This window comes from Brassica napus, chromosome C2 (assembly GCF_020379485.1).
Source record: "Brassica napus cultivar Da-Ae chromosome C2, Da-Ae, whole genome shotgun sequence".
Lineage (NCBI taxonomy): Eukaryota > Viridiplantae > Streptophyta > Magnoliopsida > Brassicales > Brassicaceae > Brassica > Brassica napus.
Window position 1 is genome coordinate 29757301 of NC_063445.1, and position 20349 is coordinate 29777649.

A 20349-nucleotide genomic window follows, 5' to 3' on the forward strand; every position below is an offset into this window, starting at 1 on the left:
TGAATCTCAAAAACTATATGATGCACTGACTTTTTGTGACAAATCAAATTAATGATTCCATTAGTTTTTTTCACTAAATCAATTCCATGTAGTTAATAGTAACAGTAACAGCTTCGCCATAGAAGAAGTGTACGTTATTTGATATAGGTGAATTTTGCAAGATTAAACTTGGAAATAGAGAGAAGATGGTCTATTTGTCCAAAAAAAAGAGAAGATGGTCTCATTCAAGATTAAAGATGTCAAATGGTTTGTGATTGTATACAAAAATATATTATAAAAATAATGTTAAAAATATTAGAATATAAAACTTAAATAATGATAGAATTTCAAATTTCTAATATTATTAAACGAAACTTTAGTTTTAATACTTATATTCAAATCAGCCATGTTTAATTTCTTACAATACATAATTTAAAAATAAAAAAAATTATAATATTATTACGACTGAAAACTAATAGGTCTATATGGCCCATCGATTTGTTTTGTTAACTTGATTTATGATATATGATAATCTGAAAAAATTATATGGTGCAGATATGCTATCATGTCCTATGTGATTGAGAGAACAAAAAGCAAGACAAATGAATTATGTAAACTATTTTTCGAAGCCCACCATTTGATATTGTTGCTTACATCCATGATCTCATAAGCATGTGCTTGGTACCATTACTTCTGCCTCTAAATTCGGTCATGCCATCCCTAAAAGAGATGACCTCAGTCAAGACGATCCCGTAAAACCCATCCATCGTTAGTATTGGAAGCAGTATCATAGTTGCACTTCACCATACCGTCAATTGGACGTTCCCAACTTGTATGTGATAACAAAAAGCTCAACATCAATTTGTTAATGAAGTTATAACTGTAGTCTTCACCCATTCATCCACCTTTGCATTAGCCGTTCCCCATATCCTTTGAGGTTGTTTGGTTGCACTTCCTTTTCCTGACTGTAAAGTAAACAGTCAATAGCAGTATCATAATGCACTTCTTTTAAGCTAAACAAATGTAGTATCATATACAAGCTTATATATCAATAGCAGGTTAAGTAAAGTACATTTAGTAAATCAATAGATTAGCCAAACTCAGAAAAATAGTTCTCGAGCCCATATATTTTCAGTATTCTGAATCGATAACTAAACATATTGTAAGATACATTTCATATAAATACAAACTAAACGTTATATTGTTGGTTTTATATTTCCATTGAAAATACCTATATTTTTTCTTAACATTTCAATATATTTTGATATATTTAGTAAAATTATATAAAAAACCACATATAAATTCTATGAAACATAAAAATATAAATCAAGTAATATAATAAAAACAATGTGAAAGTCAAATTTCTAAAAAAAAAATTAATGTATATACGGTAAAATAAAATATATTTTTAATTTATAAATAAAAATAGAAAAATAGAAAAAAAAAACTAAAAAAGAAAAAATGGTAAATTAATTTCTCTATAAATTAATAAAATTTCAAAGTCCCAACATTATTAATTTATAGAGGTTATACTGTATACGGTGATGCGTTTCAACTGAGTAAGTAATGATGGTTTCTTGAAGAGGCATAGATATCTTTGATTGAGAGGAGGGATGTGGAGAGGTACAAAGAGTCTTCACTTGATGAGTTATTAGGGAGCATTGAAGTGCCATTGTTGTAGTCGTAGGAGTTACACCGGTGAAGTTGGATAGACGAACAGATTTGGAGTCGCTGGAGACGTCTGAGGCAAGAGGCTAAGGAAAAGGACGCTATAAGTTATACAATGGACTAACTATTTTGATGGGTTTGGATGGTTCGAGACCCATCATCTAAACATTCTTGATGACGTGGCAGTTTGATTGGTGGGGAATATTTTGTCCTTTGTGGCACTCATAAGAAGCCTCAAAATTAGTTGCTTTTCATATAAATACAAACTAAACGTTATATTGTTGGTTTTATATTTCCATTGAAAATACCTATATTTTTTCTTAACATTTCAATATATTTTGATATATTTAGTAAAATTATATAAAAACCACATATAAATTCTATGAAACATAAAAATATAAATCAAGTAATATAATAAAAACAATGTGAAAGTCAAATTTCTAAAAAAAAATTTAATGTATATACGGTAAAATAAAATATATTTTTAATTTATAAATAAAAATAGAAAAATAGAAAAAAAAAACTAAAAAAGAAAAAATGGTAAATTAATTTCTCTATAAATTAATAAAATTTTAAAGTCCCAACATTATTAATTTATAGAGGTTATACTGTATACGGTGATGCGTTTCAACTGAGTAAGTAATGATGGTTTCTTGAAGAGGCATAGATATCTTTGATTGAGAGGAGGGATGTGGAGAGGTACAAAGAGTCTTCACTTGATGAGTTATTAGGGAGCATTGAAGTGCCATTGTTGTAGTCGTAGGAGTTACACCGGTGAAGTTGGATAGACGAACAGATTTGGAGTCGCTGGAGACGTCTGAGGCAAGAGGCTAAGGAAAAGGACGCTATAAGTTATACAATGGACTGACTATTTTGATGGGTTTGGATGGTTCGAGACCCATCATCTAAACATTCTTGATGACGTGGCAGTTTGATTGGTGGGGAATATTTTGTCCTTTGTGGCACTCATAAGAAGCCTCAAAATTAGTTGCTTTTATATAGTAGGATATCCCACGTTTTAATATCAACTAGATCTCGATCCGCGCAACCGCGCGGTTTTTTGTTTTCATTTATTTTTATATAAATATTTTGTTTTTAATTCTAAATTGGTATATATTATGATATATGTGTCTATCAATTTTTAAAACATAATAAGTTTACTGTATATTTTTTTCATTGAATAAATTGTTTCTAACTTTCACATGTATCTGTATCTTCTTCTATATATATATTTTCGAATTATTATTTCATATTATTAAAATTGTAACTATATATATAAAGATTAGTAAAATATTGTTTTATTGTCATATTCAAAGATATTATAAAATTTCACAAATTTAGAAAGTTTTTAAAAAAATTAAACTTTTCGCTTCATAGATTTATATTATCGAGTAAATAATTAAAGATTTAGTTTTTGTTTAAAATTTGTTTTCATTGGTTTAAAGTAGTAAAAATTAATCATTGTTAGATAATATGATTTTAGTTATTTAAAAAAAACTTTATAATTTTAAAAGTTAACATCGACAAATATTTAAATATTTAGCATATAGAAGTATAGTATTACAACATTAAATTATATCTATTTAATTGATACTATCTATAAATCCAATGAATTATCTATTGTTTAAAACCAATTATTGATAGCCCAATAAAAATTTCTGGTAGGCCCAAAATTTAAATGATAAGATTAAATATTAAATGTAACATGACTTTCTAAGAATATGTCCATTATGTCCATTTTTTTAAAAATCACACATGAATCAAAGTTGTGATTTCTGTTTTAATATATAATATCTTAATCACAAGCTTTTGACAAAACAAAATTGCAACTACTCAATTAACTATGTAAAATGTACTGGTCTATATTCATTTAATCTGTTATTCTTCAAAATTTTGAATTCTTATGAATTTTGTAGGAGAAGTTATGATGCATTCCTCGTCGTTGCATTTATTTCTTTGAGAAATTCAAAATTCGAAAATTAGAAATTATGGATGTGATCATTATTATATCACGGTCTCAAGAATCTCGTTGGTTTCTTTATTACGAAACTCGTACAAAAATCATAACATTGACATTCAATGTATGGTTTTTAAATCACATCTGAATTCATCAACATTATAATTTTGCAGTTTGTGTATAAGAGAACATTGTGTGAGATATTAGACAAGTGAGATGCTTGTGGAAATAATTAATTAATTTGCTTACCAAGTCAACAATGGACCCGTTATTTTCATCATATGTATGTATGTTCTCACTTCTCACTTCTAATGTACTCAATCGGCAACAATTCTAATAACTTTAACATATTATAACCATCTAGAAAACGTTTTAAAATCCAGTGTTCAAATCATAAATATGACTAGAGAATTATTAGCAAATACAATATGTATTTATTTACAATCAACTTTATCAACTACGAATTCTAGACGTGCAAAGTCAATCATATTGGAAACTTTTATAATTACTAAATTAATAAATATGTTGGCAAAAATGTCAAGAAAACACACGCACACAAGAAGACGGTCTTCTTTAAATAATTGGGTACTAGTAGGCAGACGAATGTCTTTCGGACAAAGAACAAGACATACTTCTCTTCTCTTCTTCCAAAGGTTTCAACTTAATTCATCTTATCCACCACCGCCATGAGCCACAAGAATCACCACTCCCAGCGGCCAAGCTATGCTACCGACCCAAACACCATGTTTGTTCAAGCAGACCCCTCCAATTTTCGAAACATCGTCCAAGAACTCACGGGAGCACCACCGGAACTCTCCCCCGTCTCCACCGCACAGCATAAGCTTCCTTTAACTCCAAAGAAACAAGCATTCAAGCTCCACGAACGCCGTCAGTCATCCAAGAGGATGGAGCTGAAGATCAACAATGATTCTTTGGGCCAGTTCAACCGCGGGTTCCTCGTCTCACCGGTCTCTCACCTCGACCCATTCTGGACGCGCGTGAGCCCACAGTCAGCACGTGAGAATCACCACGCCATGCCGGAAAAGGAAGAGCAAAAAGCCATAGCCGGGAAAGGGTTTTACTTCCTTCCGAGTCCGAGAAGCGGGGACGAGCCAGCACCGGAGCTTTTGCCTTTGTTTCCTCAACGGAATGGAAACGATTATTGCCACTCATCTTATTAACTAGAGAGTTCTTATTAATCGTAAGTTTCTGGCACTTGATATCGCTGTTGCTTTTTTTTACTGTTTTTGTTAGGGGTAGCTAGTATCCGTTTTTTGTTTCTTAATTAACCTTTTGGACCTTATTAATTCTATCATCCTTCATTAACCTTCTTGAAGGGTCAACTATTCCGGCGTGTGTAGTCCACTTCCTTTAGAATATAAATTATTTAAAGTATTTGTAGTTTTTCTTACGCGTCAATTACTTCATTAGTCAAGGAAGACAAGTTGAACAACAAAAGCAAGTTGAAAAAGATCGAGAAAAACATCATTTCACAAGTAGATGGTTTGATTTAATTTCAAAAGCAGATTGTTTGATTTAATTTCTGGTGTAAATTTGTTTTATTTTCTTGTAAGCCACTACGCCTAATACGTACGACCCCAAAAAACATGCTACGTAGTTTTGAAAGTTAACTACAAATTGACATTTCAAAAAAACCTCTTTCTCAAATCCTAGCCCTCCCTCTAAGCCCAATTAAGTTATCAGAGGGCATCAACATTATTATTTGGTCTAGTGGGCCTCACTCCAAATACTAGAAAAACAAAATGGGCTTTATTAGTCTACACAAGACTTTTATGTTATTTCGTCAAGAAAAACATGCAAAGGAAAACAAAGGAACAAAAAAAAGAGCGTGAACGGCAGGATTCGAACCTGCGCGGGCAGAGCCCACATGATTTCTAGTCATGCCCGATAACCACTCCGGCACGTCCACTTATGATGCAAGGTTTCACTTTACCATTGTTGTTTAACCTGATTCGAGTTCAGGCATGTTATATCGTTGACACTGCCTGGGATCAAATCGATCAAGAAGAAGGAAGGGAAGCAGGGTGCGTTAAGGTTCGCCGCTTTCAGCTTAGGTCAATAAATAGTCTTCTCCTGCTTCGTATCCTCTATGTTCATGGGATATGTTAAGATTTAGCGTTTTTCTTTGATGTTTCTCAGCTCAATGCAAAAATGGCTCTGTATTCGTTTTCGAATTCTTGTTAAATCAATCAATCAATCTGAAATCGAATTCTAATTAATATCTGAAAACGAATCTAGTGCTTGTGTGATTCGATTTTTGGTTGGAATAACAACATTTCCTTGAGAATTGAAATACCAATATCTGCCCAGGGTTTTTCATGTACACTGTTATACCTTTCGTTTGACAAGGAAGCCTTTTCAATTTTTGTATCTCCTCTAGTAGGGGATCACAGAGAATAAGAAGGCGTCCTTGTATTCACTCTAGTGTCAAGGACTAAGATGTCCCAGAAGCGAAATCTTCCTTCTTGGATCACTTCAAGGGATCCTCCTCAGCCTGAGAGTAAGAAGAAGCCCAAGGATGCTGATGAGCACAACATTCGAAATGCTCCTGAGTCAAGTTCAACTACCATGGATTTCTCTAAACTTCTGGTCTGTGAAAACTGTCTACATTTATTAGCTGTCATTGTGATTTGAGTTTTAAGGATATAGAATCTGTGTACAGGAAGGAGTTGTTTTTGTGTTGTCGGGCTTTGTTAACCCTGAGAGGAGTACACTAAGGTCCCAGGCCCTGTCAATGGGAGCTACTTATCAGCCTGACTGGAACTCTGACTCCACCTTGTTGATTTGTGCTTTTCCTAACACTCCTAAGTTCCGTCAAGTCGAATCTAACTCTGGAACCATTGTCTCTAAGGTTACCTCTTTTGCCTTTCCTAACTCTTCCAGTGTGTAACTGAATTTCTACTTTGCGCTGAGTGTCTTCAGGACTGGATAGCTGAGTGTTATATGCAGAAGAAGTTGGTGGATATTGAGCAATACCTTCTGCATGCTGGAAAACCATGGAGGAAGACCAGTGTTCCCCAAGATCCTACTATTCGAGGTAATAAAAGGAAAACATATAGCAAGAAGAAGCTTTAGATGGCGTGTCATTGTGTAAACTAGGTTCTTGTCTCCTGAGTTATTTCATTCGGTCAAAAGATGAACAAGATAATAGTTTTTTTTCTTCTTTTTCTCATTGCCCTGGTTCAGTTTGATGTTTTGCTGACATTGTGAAACATATTTGATTGTATTCCAGAAAAGAAGAAACAGTTGTCTATAAAATCAGAGGAGAATCAAGTAGAGACAAAACCAGAAACAAGGGGAACGTCATCTGCTTCATCCAAGGTCTGCTTAAAGTTATAACTGATGGGTTTGGTTAAACAAAAAGGAACCGTATGTTGCTCCAATCAAAAGGTTTCTGACTGTTTATTTCCGTATTCACAGAATAGACAGGCTTGCAATAGTGTGAAAGAGCCATTTTCTGTTACCGAGGTGAAGAAATGGGCAAGGGATGACCTAACTGAAACCATCTCATGGCTAGAGAGTCAGGAGGAGAAAGTATGTTCTTATTTCTAAAATACTTGGGTCTTTGTTTCTGATGTCTAACCATTGCAACAGCCAGCACCAGGAGAGATCAAGAGAATAGCTGCAGAAGGAGTCTTAACCTGTCTACAAGACGCAATCGATTCTCTTGAGCAAAAAAAGGTTAGTCTAAAGCTTTCGTAGAGTTTTTCATCTTTGGCATTTTCTCAACTTTGAAACGATGGTTTGTTGAGTCAAAGCGTTTGAATTGATCCTCGAATGGTCTTTTACTTTAGGATGTTGGATCAGTTACGGAGCTGTGGAGCTTCGTCCCGCGCGTAGTGAAGGAGCTTGGAAAGATGGAGTCTTCTTCTAAAACAGAAAACTCCACAGCTTCAAAGGATCAACTCTGCAAACAAGCAAAGTCGTGGAAAAAGATTTACGAAGCTGAGCTAGCACAAAAGGGTGAAGAAGAAGAAGCAAAAAGCAGAAGGACCTCTGGGGTTGCTTCTGGATACGACAGTGATGAAACCGTTGAAATGACCGAAGAAGAGATCGAGCATGCTTACCGGAACGTTTCTTTAGAGTGATCAAACTTGTTTCATTTGGCTTGCATATGATAGAAGAGCAGAGGACGCTGCCTTTTCGGTTTAGTTTTTAATCTTTGCAGCTCGAATCGATTGCATTAATTCGGTTTTTGATTATGAATTTGATTTGCGTTCTACAATTTTGATCCGGTCAATTAGGTTCGGATCCAATTTGCTGAATGTATTGATAACCGGTTTGATCGACTCTCTCTAAAACTGATCAACCGGGAGCTTAATTAATGCTAACCGGAGAAGACAAATATAAACCGGAAACGCGTACCAATTTGGTAAGGAGGATAAAAGGAAGATTGAAGAAAGACCAGACCCTAATTTATACCCCTTTTGGTCGTGCCTTGTTCCGCAGTAAGGTTGTAGCGGATAGTACGCCATCTCTCTCTCGTCTGCTTCCTCCGCGAGCTCTCTCAGTTGCCGACGAACAATGGGAGCTTCGCTTCCTCCTAAAGAGGCCAACCTCTTCAAGCTCATCGTCGTATGCTCCGATTCTCTTTCTCTTTGTTAAACCCTAATATTAAGTTAAGCCGTCAGTAATAAATTCGTTGACATGACAAGTTAAGTGTGTTGTTGTCTTATGTTGCCTAATGCGTAAGATTTGATGTCTCTTAAGTTCCTAGTTTCAGTTACGTTGACTATCGTCTCTTGAATGGCCTTCTGGGCTCGCCGCCTAGGATCTTTGACACATACTTAGTTGGGTATAATTTTTAAGCTTAGTGATTCTTATGTTCCTTTGAGTTACACGAAAACCAAGCTTTAAGAATATATATATGTCTTCTATTATTTTTCTACTTTCATATGTTATATGCGTCATTCAGTGTTTATATGATGATGCCCTCACACTTGCTCCACAAACTAGCTAATAATCATCTTCCTAATGTCTACTATTGCATTGGATTTTCACTTTTTTTTGTTCAAGCTACTTGGAATAGTTCATATTCTTTTTTTTATGCATTTTCCAAGATATATATATCGCTTAAATTTATTCTGATTAATCTTAAAATGCAGAAATCTTATGAGACGAAGCAGTACAAGAAGGGACTCAAGGCTGCTGATGCCATATTGAAAAAGTTTCCTTCTCATGGGGGTCAGTTTCCTTTTATCCCAACTCCAAAGCCCTTCTATTGTTTTTTTTTTTTTGCGTTTATGTTATTATCTCATTGCTATATCAGTTTGGGAGCTTACATCAGTTGAGATTAAACGAATTGTATATGTTCTAATAGGCGCTTTCATGTCCCTTTCTTTGTTATAAAAAGCAAATAAATAGAAGGCTATACTTGTATGATCACATAAGGAAGCGAAGGAGATGATTTTGTTTTCTTTATTTTGTTAGTTGATATCTATTCTGTTTTGCCTTAAACGCAATTGTTGCTTCTACTGATTGGTTCTTTCTTGCCTGCAGGATTTGTCATGTCTTCTAGTTGTGCTTTTCCTTCTATTTAAGACTTGTTTCTTTTATTCTTTGTAATTTTCAGAGACTTTATCGATGAAAGGATTGACTCTAAACTGCATGGACCGTAAAACTGAAGCATATGAGCTTGTTCGCCTTGGAGTGAAGGTTCCATTATGCTCTTTGATAATTATAACATTCATTCGTTAGTTTCCAGACATGTTATGATTCTTCATGGTAACATAGGATTTATACTTTACTGTTCCGTGCAGAATGACATCAAAAGCCATGTTTGCTGGCATGTGTATGGTCTCCTCTACCGGTCAGACAGAGAGTACAGAGAGGCCATCAAATGCTACCGAAACGCTCTTAGAATAGACCCTGATAATCTTGAAATACTCAGAGACCTCTCACTCTTGCAGGTAATTATGGGAAAAAAACTGATTGAGGAGAATTTAGTAAATGTCAATTCGTACTTTATTATACTCCTTTGTGTAAGCTCGTTTCAGTGTTAATCTCTCTGTTCATGCTTTCCACAGATTATCGCTTATTGTATACTTTATTATTCCTAGGCACAAATGCGGGACTTATCTGGCTTTGTGGAGACCAGGCAGCAGCTTTTGACTTTAAAGCCTAATCATCGAATGAACTGGATTGGCTTTGCAGTCTCCCAGCATTTAAACGCAAAGTATGTTATGGTCCTTGAAGCCTTTACTCATTTGAATGGAATGCTAGTTTTTCTTCTTTGGACTATTTGCTGTGTATTTCTATGATTTGCAATTGTAGTCTTTTTGACATTTTAAGGAGTAAATAGTGTACACCTTTGCTCGGATGAATCTTACATCAGAATTTTAGGAAACAATATACCAATGAACAGTATTCAGTAGAATTATATGCCTTTGCTTTTTTTTTTGGTTTGACAGAAGCTCACTTTGATCTCTTAATATGTTTTCTTATTTAAACCAGTGCTTCTAAAGCTGTTGAAATTTTGGAAGCATTTGAAGGCACCCTAGAGGATGATTATCCTCCTGAGAACGAGCTATGTGAACACACTGAAATGATTATGTACAAGGTATGAAGCAAAAAATACAAGTGTCATACCTTTGTTATCTCTCTAGTCCTTTTCCCCTGGAAAATCATACTTGTCTTTAAAGGGTCCATGTAGCTGGTATTCATTTGGCATTAGCTCAGGTTTATATCTGTAAATCTCAACTTTTTTTTTTCTTCCAGGTTTCCTTGCTTGAGGAGTCCGGTGCTTTTGGAAAAGCTCTTGAGGAGTTGCACAAAAAAGAGCCTAAAATAGTAAGTTCTGGAAGCTGATTGTATTGTATATGTGGATCATAGGATACACGGATATAGTTTATAGTCCTCGTGTGGTTGTTTGTAGGTTGATAAGTTGTCCTACAAAGAACAAGAGGCATATCTCTTGTGGAAGCTTGGTCGCCCAGCAGAAGCTAGTAAACTCTACAGGGTTCTGCTTTCCATGAACCCTGACAATTACAGGTTTTTTTCCTTTGCACTTCTAATTCATTATTTTGTTTGCTTAAAAGTTGACTATCTTTTCCTATGAAATTCTCAAAGGCTTCAATATATATTTGGGTACTGTCAATTCATGTCAACAAGTAAATAGTGCATTCCTGTACTTTTCAGATATTATGAAGGCCTCCAAAAATGTCTTGGTTTGTATTCAGAAAGTGGACAATATTCGTCTGACCGGATTGAGAAGTTAAATGCCTTGTACCAGTCTCTAAGCGAGCAGTACACTCGGTCATCCGCTGTTAAGGTGAGAAAAGGCGGATCAGTGCCTGTAGTTAAATACATTTTTTATACCCTTCCACTTTATAGGGAACTATCGGTTACTCATTTTGATCTCTCTGATAATTTCTGGGGTGCTGATAAATGAAATTGGACTACTGGTATTAAGTTATTCTATATTTTCCCATTTTCAGAGGATACCATTGGATTTTCTGCAAGATGAAAGGTTTAAGGAGGCTGTAGCAAAGTACATTAAACCTCTGTTGACAAAGGTATCTTTTCTTTCCGTTATGTCTCTTGGTTTACAATACAATGCTTTAATAGAATATGTTTCTTAATATCTTGATGCTTGTCTCAGGGTGTTCCTTCATTGTTTTCTGATCTCTGTTCTCTGTATGATCACCCTCGCAAGGTTTGCTTCCCTGCTTTTTCCTTATGCATGCTATCGCAAATTTCATTGTATCTGGCGTCATTTTATTTTGCGATAATGTTTTATATGGGTTTTGTTATCCAGCCTGATATAATGGAGCAACTAGTTGTTGAGATGGAACATTCAATTAGGACTACTGGAAGTTACCCAGGAAGGTATATGACTGAATTTATTACTGAAACTGAAATGTTATCAAGATTGGTGACTAGATCAGTCTTTTATTGTGATTATTCCTAAATTGAAACAGTGATGTGAAAGAGCCCCCGTCAACTCTATTGTGGACATTATTTTTCTTGGCTCAGGTTCATTGTTGCTAGCTGTCTTAAATTCTCTCTGTAAACAGCTTTTGGGTTGAATTTTTTGCGTTATCTTATCATGAAACTTATTTTTCATACTGCAGCATTATGACAAGCGTGGTCAGTATGATGTTGCCCTTGGTAAAATTGACGAGGCCATTGCTCATACGCCGACAGTGATTGATCTGTACTCCGTTAAGGTATGTTTGTTTAACTTGGCCAAAAATTTTAAGATTATGTTCGATCAGGTTTTGGTATGTCACGGTTACTGCTTGCACCTGTTTGGAGGCATTTTTAGAAACTTCATTGACGGGATGGTGGTTTGAACTTCTCTAGTTATAGCGACTGTGTTAACATAATTTGTATGATTTGTGCTCACTGCATCTTTTTGTTTGAGGACTCCTGTTTTGTCTTAATCATTGTACTGGTTTATCTCAACAGAGCCGAATAATGAAGCATGCAGGAGACTTAACTGCCGCTGCCGCACTTGCCGATGAAGCAAGATGCATGGACCTAGCAGATCGCTATATTAACAGTGAATGCGTCAAGCGTATGCTGCAAGCAGATCAGGTTTACATCTCGGTTTTGTTCATATTAAATTGTTTTGGTCGATGTCCTTAGACCTCAATCTGTGAACTTTTCTGGTGAAGGTGACCTCGGCTGAGAAAACTGCTGTTTTATTTACAAAAGAGGGGGATCAGCTCAACAGTCTTCATGACATGCAGTGCATGTGGTACGGCTCTCTAGAATGAGGAGTTTTGCTAATGTAAAATTGACATTTTGAGATGTCTTTCTAATGGCTATCTTTTGATCTCTTGTCGTAAAAGGTATGATCTTGCATCTGGAGATAGCTACTTCCGTCAGGGTGATCTTGGACGTGCCCTGAAGAGGTTTCTGGCTGTGGAGAAGCACTACTCTGACATTTCTGAAGATCAATTTGATTTCCACTCGTACTGCTTAAGAAAAATGACTTTGCGTTCGTATGTTGGCATGCTTAAGTTCGAAGACCGATTGCACTCATTCCCATATTTCCACAAAGCAGCCATCAGAGCTATCAGGTAAACTCTTTGTTTCACAAAACTACAGTATCTAGTAGATGGAAGCATGATAGCTTCCATGAGACTGTAATCACAATTACCTCTCGGCTCGATATTCAGGTGCTACCTTAAATTGCACGATACTCCCAAATCAACTGCTGAAGAAGATGAAATGTCAAAGTTGGCTCCTGCTCAGAAGAAGAAAATGAAGAAACAAAAAAAGGCAGAAGCCCGAGCAAAGAAAGCACGTATTTTCAGTGTTTTGTCTAGTAAATTGACACTTAGGTGGCTTAAGATTGGTCTTCTTCGTTTCAGGAAGCTGAGACTAAGATTGAAGAATCAACTGCCTGTGGTGTCTCTAAGTCTGGCAAACGGAATGTGAAACCTGTAGACCCAGATCCTCATGGGGAAAAGTTAATTCAGGTTGTTGTTTTGCTTCATTTGTAAGATTTGTTGTGGTCTTCTCATTATGTGTATTAACTTTATCAGAAGCTTACTAGAGAACTAAATCTGCACAGGTGGAAGATCCAATGGCAGAGGCTTCAAAGTACTTGAGACTACTCCAGAAGCATTCACCTAACTCTTTGGAGACTCATCTACTTTCTTTTGAGGTTAACATGAGAAAAGAGAAGTTTCTGCTTGCATTCCAGGTAACTAACTATTTCTCGTCTGGTGGTTATGCTCAAGCTCACGGTACTGTAATATCCTTTGTTCAGTTAATTTAAGGGCTTTGGTGTCCCATTTTTCATTCTTCAGGCGGTCAAGCAATTGCTTAAATTGGACGCGGAGAACCCTGATTCTCATCGTTCACTGGTATGCAATCCGTCGTGCTTCTTGTGATGTTCTAAAAAAGGGATTATAATGTTTTCCCTTCAAGTGTTATGTGGCTAGTCCTATTTACATTTTTGGGTTTATACTTTTGAACTTGGATGGCAGGTTAAATTCTTTCTCAAGACAGGATCGACAAGTTCTCCAACAACTGAAGCTGAGAAACTTCGTTGTAGTGTCCTAGAGGCCGAGCGCCCATCAATTAGGTGACTACTCAAACTATTATTATTATCCATCATTACTGTTGATTTTCTATATCTGTTGTGAGATAAATTGTCCATTCCTTTGCATTCTAGTCAATTGCAGAATAAGTCATTAGTGGAGGCAAACAAAGAGTTTCTTGGTAGACACGAAGGTGCGTATCAAACTGATTACATGGCACCCCTCACGAAGATATCACAGTTTCTGATAAAAAGAAAAATGTTTACGTCTGCATTTCAATTTTGCAGATTCTTTGGTGCATAGAGCTGCATACGCAGAAATGCTGTGCCTTTTAGATCCAAGCAAGAAAACTGAGGCTATCAAACTAATTGAAGACTCAACCAATAAAGTGGTTCAACAAACGTAATGTTGCTTCAAACATATTTACCTTATGGTTCTATGGTGTCTCTGTTCTGTGTTTTGTTTGTATGTTTAACATCGGTTGTCCATGCGCAGAAATGGAGCTCTCGGAGTAGCAAGAGAGTGGAAACTCAAAGACTGTATAGCAGTTCATAAGCTCCTAGAGACAGTTTTCCTCGACTCAGAAGCTGCCTCGAGTAAGCATTAGATATCTTCACTGTGTTGTTTCCATAAAGTAGTGTACCGATATGACTGTCTGTGGCTGCATTTAGATTTAAAGTCCTTAAGAATTTTAGAAGTATTAAGCCGGGTTTTGGGTACACAACTGCAGGATGGAAATCACGCTGCGCCGAGTATTTTCCATTTTCGACTCACTTTGAAGGCAAGCGTAGCTCTGTGATGCCTGATTCAGTGTACAACTCGTCTCTCAAGAGTAATGAGAATGGCGACACACCAAACCATCCAATGGGTCAGACTGAATTGAACGATGGACAGCTCGAAGCATTCAAGAGCCTTACGGTCTCAACTTGAAGCTCTTTTTGTATGAATAAGAGGCAAGTCTACCCAGGAGATAATTTACAGAAAACAGACGATCCATTGTTGCATCATACTTGGATCAAAAGATGTTTGGAGTTGTAACAACACCAAATGTGTATACTGTGTTTCTCAAGTTTTATGAAGAATGGCACAGAGAAAGCAAAGGGTCTTTTGTCTTTTTTTCGTTTTGTTTCCTTCTCTGACACTTTACGAGGATGTTTCGAGCTTTTTTGTTGTTGTACCCTTTTAACTTCTTCACATCATTTATTCACACCCACTACATTATCTCTCTTTTTAAGCTTCTGAACCATCTTACAAGCATTTTCTTTGTGTGCTGTTGGATCTACATTCCTAGCAAATGCAGAAACATATAAACACCATTATTTTGGAGATTTATTGATGTGGGAAAGTTACAGCTCTTGGAACAAACCAAAATGAATAAAACAATCTCTCAACTATACAAGTCTGAAAGACTATTTATACACAACACAAACTCGATGTGGGAGAGGTCTCACTTTTCAGTCTATGAAGAGGAAGAACTAGTGCTGCTTTCTCCGACCTCATTTTTGCAGAGAGGGCAAGTGGCATTGATTTTAAGCCATTTGTCTACACAGTCCACATGAAAGACATGCAAGCATGGCAGCTCTCTTACTTCTTCGTCGTCTCCATATCTGGCCAAGCAGATGCAACAGCTCTACACAAACCAACAACATCCGAGAATAGTTAGGCACAATTATACTAACCTACTCATTTGAATGATCTGAGTATTAAGTTGCTTACGGCATCTTCGCCTGATATAAGACGTTTCTTCTCAGACCCTTGTAGAAGAAAGCCACCTTCACCTTCCTCTGAAAACTCCAGATCATTTCTGCTTTTTAATTTGAACTTGTAGACAGGCAGTGCGTTGATGGCCTCAGCAGTGGCTCCTCTTGTTTGTGAGAAGTTTTCTCGAAACCCGAGAACAGAGATCAAGCAAGGCAAGCAACAACATATGGCTGCGCATAGTATGAAAGGCATTGCGTATCCAATGCAACTGAAAGTAAGGAACGCTATACATAACCTGCAACAAGGCCCCAACCACCAAACAGAAAACATGAGTTTTTCGAGTTCCAATTCTCATCCATTGGGACAATAAAGAGTGGATGAAGCCGACCTGTAGAGTTTAGGAGAATCAGAAGGAGAGGAGTGACCTCCAAAGATCCATACATTCCCCACAACAAACCACACCGCAAAGAAACAGTCAATGGCCATCTTGAAATGGTCCACCAGCCCATTCAATCTGCACCAAGTCATATGATCAATGATCAGTTTAGGTTAACTTAACTAACCAAACTAACTAATTTACTTGTACCTTGTTCTTAAGCTATCCCCAACTTGATTGTTCCTAATGGTGGTGTTTTCTTCGTCTGGTGGCACTTGATCCGCAGAGACGGGTGTATATGGTGTGGACTCCGAAGGGTTATTATTATTGCCCAGTGTAGAAGAAGAAGTACTACCACGTTGTGAAGAATCTTGGCCGCCTGTGCCTCGGTTATAAGTGCGAAAACGCCAATAGAGAATAGGGAGAATGGCAACACAGCCAGAGGTATAACCAACAACCCATGTAAACAACGGGGCTTCGGGATGTTCATCTTTAGCAAGAACCATAACAACAATGGCAGCAACAATCTGAGCAACGGTGACAACTAACTCAACAGAAATCCAAAGGCCAGAATTCAATGGACTCCTCCTAGTACTAGTACTACTAGCGCGGCCACCATCTGCTCTTTGCTGAGAAGGAGGAGGTGGGAGTTGTGTAGCGTTAGATGATGATGCCCTCTCTTGAAGTTGATGATGTGGAGTAAGCTCATCGAGAGAAGATCTTGACGAGGAAGAGTCGTCGTCGTCGTTGCTAGTGATGTCAACGATGTGCTCGTGGTTATGGTGGCGTTCCTCCATCAACAAAGGATCTTGATCAGTTTGGGATGTATTTCGAGCAATGGAAGAAACGTCCATCTAACTCAAAAAGTAAGAAAGCTGAAAAGCACCAAGTCAGCTACTACTAGAGGCTCCCAAATGTTGTTGACATGTCATTTGTGATCACCAAAGCCAAATGACACATTCCAAGAACAAAAGAGCAATGCCTTTTAGCAAAAGGTAAAAACAGTCACCTGTTACAGAAGAGAGGCAAAGCAAAAAGCTTTATGATTCCAACCAAAGCAGACAGATCAAAATCGTAAAGTCATAAATAAGTAAGAAACTCTTAGAATTGGCCAAAATTTTCAGAGACTCCCAATTCAAGTAAGACTCTTTCAAAACCCCATCAAGTTCCGATCTTTCTGAAAACTAGGATTCAAACAACGATTTCAATTGTTCGTATACGATTTTCGAACATAGAAGAAGAAGAAGAAGAGTAGAAAGAATGATGAGCAAGGGGTGTACCAGAATTGAAAAAGATTGGGAGACAATCACACGATTTCAATACAGAGAAAGCTGATGTTGGTCTGGTCTTGTCTTTTACTTCTACTCTTCTTCGTGAGAAAGACAAAAAAGATGAGAGCTTTTCGTCTTTTGCTTTCTTGGAGTCATTCGGGAGGAGGAGGAGAGTGATGAAGAAGAGACTTCGTTATTATGTCAAAGAAATGATAACCGTTGGATCTTGAGGGTTCTTCTAAGTAAATATCTGATCGGACGGTCATCTTTAACTCCTCGTTTGTGGCTTTTCCATCTTTTAGTACCCCTGCTATTTTTAATTTTTAGCAAATTTCTTTCCAGATTAACAAGCTTAGAAGTTTTATTGAATTGTGTATTTAAGTTTACTCTTTATAAAAAACAAAAATATTATGTGAAAAAAATAGTGTTACTCATCTCCTGCATAATAGCTACAACTTTGCTGCTGTTTTAGTATACAAAATGTAAGAAATAGCATTTCAGAAAGATGGAAAGTAACAAAGTGTGATCATGTAGTGTGTTATACTCCTTTTACATACAACATGTCATTTAGGTAGCGAGTATGGGGTTCCTTTCTTCATCAATATCTATCGCAAGCACACGCTCTAAGTCAGAGCCGCTAGGTCCTTCCGCGTAAAGGGTCGGAAGATAGGCCTTATATGCCGGCAAATACCTCGACACAAAGTCATTCACCTATAACAGATGTTTCAACATTATATATAATAAGCACAAGAGTACCAGTTATTAGTAACTTTCTAACACAGTCAAAACGTCATCAATACCTCATCATCTGACATCCCTGGTTTGCCAGCCTGCCTCATTGCTATTTCCGCCTGTCCAAAAACCAAATCACAGTATAGTGTTTGTATAATAAACGCAGCGAAAACTTTTCATTTTTTTTTCTTTTTTTTGGTTGTTGATTAGATATGCAAAATACCTGAAGGCGCCACCGGTAAACATAACTTGGGTCCTTGATTTTGATGACCACCCAAGCATTTATGTACTTGTCCCATGCCTCGTAATACGCTTCAAGGTTCTTGTTAACTGTCTCCAGCTATAGAAAGAGAACAGAGTTTTTCATTACAGGATGCAAGTAATATCAGATGTATATCGTTGTATTAGTAGTACTCTTGAGATAACCTGAGGATCCACTGCTTTAACGGCTTCAGCAGGAAGAGGTTTAAAACCAAGCATCCATCCCTCAAAGAGAACAACCTGAAACCAAAACAAACAAAATGTAGTGGTCTCTCGTTAACTATTGAACAAAAACACTTGACAAAGAAGATATAAAACATACCTTTAGAGGTCCTTCAACTTCAGGCCATGTTGTTGCATCGGCTCTGTCACCCCTTCCGCTGTACGCAGACTGCACCCAAAAATAGGAATGGATATCTCAACAAGTTAATACCTGCTTTCTCTCTGTTTAAATGATACAAAGTGATAAAGGCAGAGAGAAGGTAAAATCAAAGCTGTGACACTCACCTTATCGTACCGAGGAACTTTCATCTTCATGCCTGTCAATGACCAAACCAAAACTCACAAGGTAAAATAAAGATTAATAACAGGCAAGAATAAGCACATGTATTGATGGAATCTAACCGTCCTTGGTGAGTTTAGTCAGAGCTTCTATGGTTTCGACAGAGAATGGAAGATCATGGCTTCCTGCATTTCCACGATACTGAAGAAAACATATAATATGATACAAAATCAAGATATGTTCAAAATAAAGCAGAAACGACAAAAACGTTGAGAAATTTGAAGATGTGTCTACTACCTCTAGGAGTGCATTTCCTGAATTCTCTTCTCTCAATTTAGCCTGAGACAGTAAAATAAATAAATAAACGGAGAAGAGAAGAGAAGAGAAGAGAAGGTCCAGGCAAAGAGAGAGAGTACAAGTAAAATCATACCTGGCCTTGTGAAGTCAAGTAAAAATCGTCAATGGATATTGTTGCCGACTTCCTGAGATATATTGCTTTGAGTTAGTACTAAGAATCATCACCTAGGATTTAGATGCAGTAAACTGCAGTGTACATTTTGGTAGTTTTGAAAAGATAATCAAGTGCAAACACAAGTGTAGTCTTGCCACATCCTTGAGGCGCGCTGAATCCAATCTGCATATTTTTTTACAATCACATCTAATCAAATCTCTTGATCCACCAAATAAAAACAATAACTAAGAAGAGAAAGAAAAAAAGCGATTGGTACCACAAGTGGAGGCACATCATCACCATCATTAAACTTGGAAGTATGCAGAGCAATCTGGTCTTGGCACCAAACAAAGACGGGGATATAGTAATGGTAAAGCCTGGCTTTCTGGGGAATGGTGAGCATAAGCTCATTAAGCTGAAAGAGCCTGCAGAGCTGGGAGCCGTAGAGCAACCATTTGTCAATGGACTGACCAACACTATCAGGAGTGATGCCGATCTTGTCCACGAGTGGACCCGAGCAAATGAACTCAAAAAGGTCAGACACTGAAGAGACATCCACTGTTTTGCTTGGTAATGCTGAGCATTTCTTGGACGTCAGCAGCACATTACTTGTAGGCGAATCAAGAACCATTGAATTGTCTTGAATCCACGAACAACCACACCCTACAACACGTATTGCTAAGAATACATCAGTTAGTCTCTAACAATAAATTTCAAGCCAGTGTGTGACAGGCAGATGAAACATAATACCAACTGACAAAAGATGGATAGGTGTGGCAATCATCAACCGAACTGTTTATTGCATTAATCTGATACTAAAGTTTTACCTTAAAACCAAAACAATTCACAAAAGATCAAAACTTTGAACCACAAAGGAGAGAATAAAGGAGGAGGAGGAGGCATCGTTTTTACCAGAGAAAGAGAAATGGGTCTGAAGCGGAGAAAGCTTGGAGGAGGCAGAAGAATCGGTAACGACATGGTCATCGTTATATTTGGAAGAAGAAAGAAAACGTCTTTTGAAATTAAAAGTATTGTAAACAGAGTGACAAGGAAAGGGATAGCCTTTTTTGAGATAAAATCTATTATTATTATTAGTAGTAGATTGCTGAAGAGTCGCTTGCCATGGCGACCATATCAAACTTGATGATGTTGCCCCCGCCATTCTCTCTCTCTATCAGCGAGAAAGCAGCGAAGGAGAAGCAAACTGATGATATTTATTTTCTCTAATTTCCCAAAAAAACAATACTTGCTTACAGTAGAATAGAATATGTGAGTCATATTCCTCCGTGATAATGTGTTGTTAATGCTCTGTCAATCTCTGTCATTACTGTTTCTTTTTCTTTTTATACCCAAAAAAAAATGTCTATTCTGTTTTTTAAACCAATGACGTAACTTCGATTTTTCTAGTAATATCATCTTCGGTCTATTAATTTAA

General features: G+C 36.9%; 5 protein-coding genes and 1 non-coding gene across 14 annotated transcripts; 3 read left to right on the top strand and 3 right to left on the bottom strand.

The window, feature by feature from the left end:
- Positions 1-4124: 4124 nt before the first annotated feature.
- On the top strand, positions 4125-4999 carry LOC106398448 (VQ motif-containing protein 11). The gene has a single exon (XM_013839001.3). It carries the CDS (start codon positions 4291-4293, stop codon positions 4783-4785), a length of 495 nt encoding a protein of 164 aa, XP_013694455.2. The 5' UTR covers positions 4125-4290; the 3' UTR covers positions 4786-4999.
- A 288-nt stretch (positions 5000-5287) lies between these two features.
- Positions 5288-7850, top strand: LOC125581658 (DNA-repair protein XRCC1-like). 5 transcript variants are annotated; one of them, XM_048747483.1, is made up of 8 exons: positions 5288-5679; positions 6006-6214; positions 6288-6476; positions 6548-6662; positions 6858-6946; positions 7046-7159; positions 7220-7306; positions 7420-7850. In XM_048747483.1, the coding sequence occupies exons 2-8, from the start codon at positions 6065-6067 to the stop codon at positions 7711-7713; spliced, it is 1038 nt and encodes a 345-aa protein (XP_048603440.1). In that variant the 5' UTR covers positions 5288-5679; positions 6006-6064; the 3' UTR covers positions 7714-7850. The 5 variants fall into 5 exon arrangements, with proteins under 5 accessions (XP_048603440.1, XP_048603442.1, XP_048603444.1 ...); XM_048747485.1 differs by having other exon boundaries at positions 6009-6214; XM_048747487.1 differs by having other exon boundaries at positions 6019-6214.
- On the bottom strand, positions 5453-5534 carry TRNAS-AGA. The gene has a single exon. It is a non-coding gene; the product is annotated as a tRNA-Ser (tRNA).
- Positions 7851-7957: 107 nt separating the features above from the next.
- LOC125581656 (N-terminal acetyltransferase A complex auxiliary subunit NAA15-like) lies at positions 7958-14849 on the top strand. Its single transcript, XM_048747476.1, has 26 exons — positions 7958-8200; positions 8731-8809; positions 9198-9280; positions 9385-9534; positions 9685-9800; positions 10079-10184; positions 10343-10414; positions 10500-10615; positions 10763-10895; positions 11062-11139; positions 11226-11279; positions 11382-11452; positions 11545-11599; positions 11698-11793; positions 12035-12163; positions 12244-12326; positions 12421-12651; positions 12751-12874; positions 12946-13053; positions 13149-13280; positions 13387-13443; positions 13567-13664; positions 13755-13813; positions 13908-14022; positions 14116-14216; positions 14351-14849. The coding sequence occupies exons 1-26, from the start codon at positions 8150-8152 to the stop codon at positions 14548-14550; spliced, it is 2697 nt and encodes an 898-aa protein (XP_048603433.1). The 5' UTR covers positions 7958-8149; the 3' UTR covers positions 14551-14849.
- Positions 14850-14925: 76 nt separating this feature from the next.
- On the bottom strand, positions 14926-17143 carry LOC106398465 (E3 ubiquitin-protein ligase At1g63170). 2 transcript variants are annotated; one of them, XM_013839017.3, is made up of 5 exons: positions 16978-17143; positions 15908-16706; positions 15710-15835; positions 15337-15616; positions 14926-15250 (listed from the first exon to the last, which is right to left on the bottom strand). In XM_013839017.3, exons 2-5 carry the CDS (start codon positions 16549-16551, stop codon positions 15080-15082), a joined length of 1221 nt encoding a protein of 406 aa, XP_013694471.2. In that variant the 5' UTR covers positions 16552-16706; positions 16978-17143; the 3' UTR covers positions 14926-15079. The 2 variants fall into 2 exon arrangements, with proteins under 2 accessions (XP_013694471.2, XP_048603438.1); XM_048747481.1 differs by having other exon boundaries at positions 15908-16704; positions 16975-17134.
- Positions 17144-17376: 233 nt separating this feature from the next.
- LOC106398485 (D-glycerate 3-kinase, chloroplastic) lies at positions 17377-20178 on the bottom strand. 4 transcript variants are annotated; one of them, XM_013839040.3, is made up of 12 exons: positions 19827-20178; positions 19192-19577; positions 19018-19097; positions 18894-18945; positions 18761-18802; positions 18586-18664; positions 18469-18500; positions 18284-18352; positions 18127-18201; positions 17924-18040; positions 17769-17819; positions 17377-17679 (listed from the first exon to the last, which is right to left on the bottom strand). In XM_013839040.3, exons 1-12 carry the CDS (start codon positions 20074-20076, stop codon positions 17536-17538), a joined length of 1377 nt encoding a protein of 458 aa, XP_013694494.2. In that variant the 5' UTR covers positions 20077-20178; the 3' UTR covers positions 17377-17535. The 4 variants fall into 4 exon arrangements, with proteins under 4 accessions (XP_013694494.2, XP_013694489.2, XP_048603435.1 ...); XM_013839035.3 differs by having other exon boundaries at positions 19192-19592; positions 19827-20171; XM_048747478.1 differs by having other exon boundaries at positions 18586-18802; positions 19192-19592; positions 19827-20169.
- Between the last annotated feature and the right edge of the window lie 171 nt (positions 20179-20349).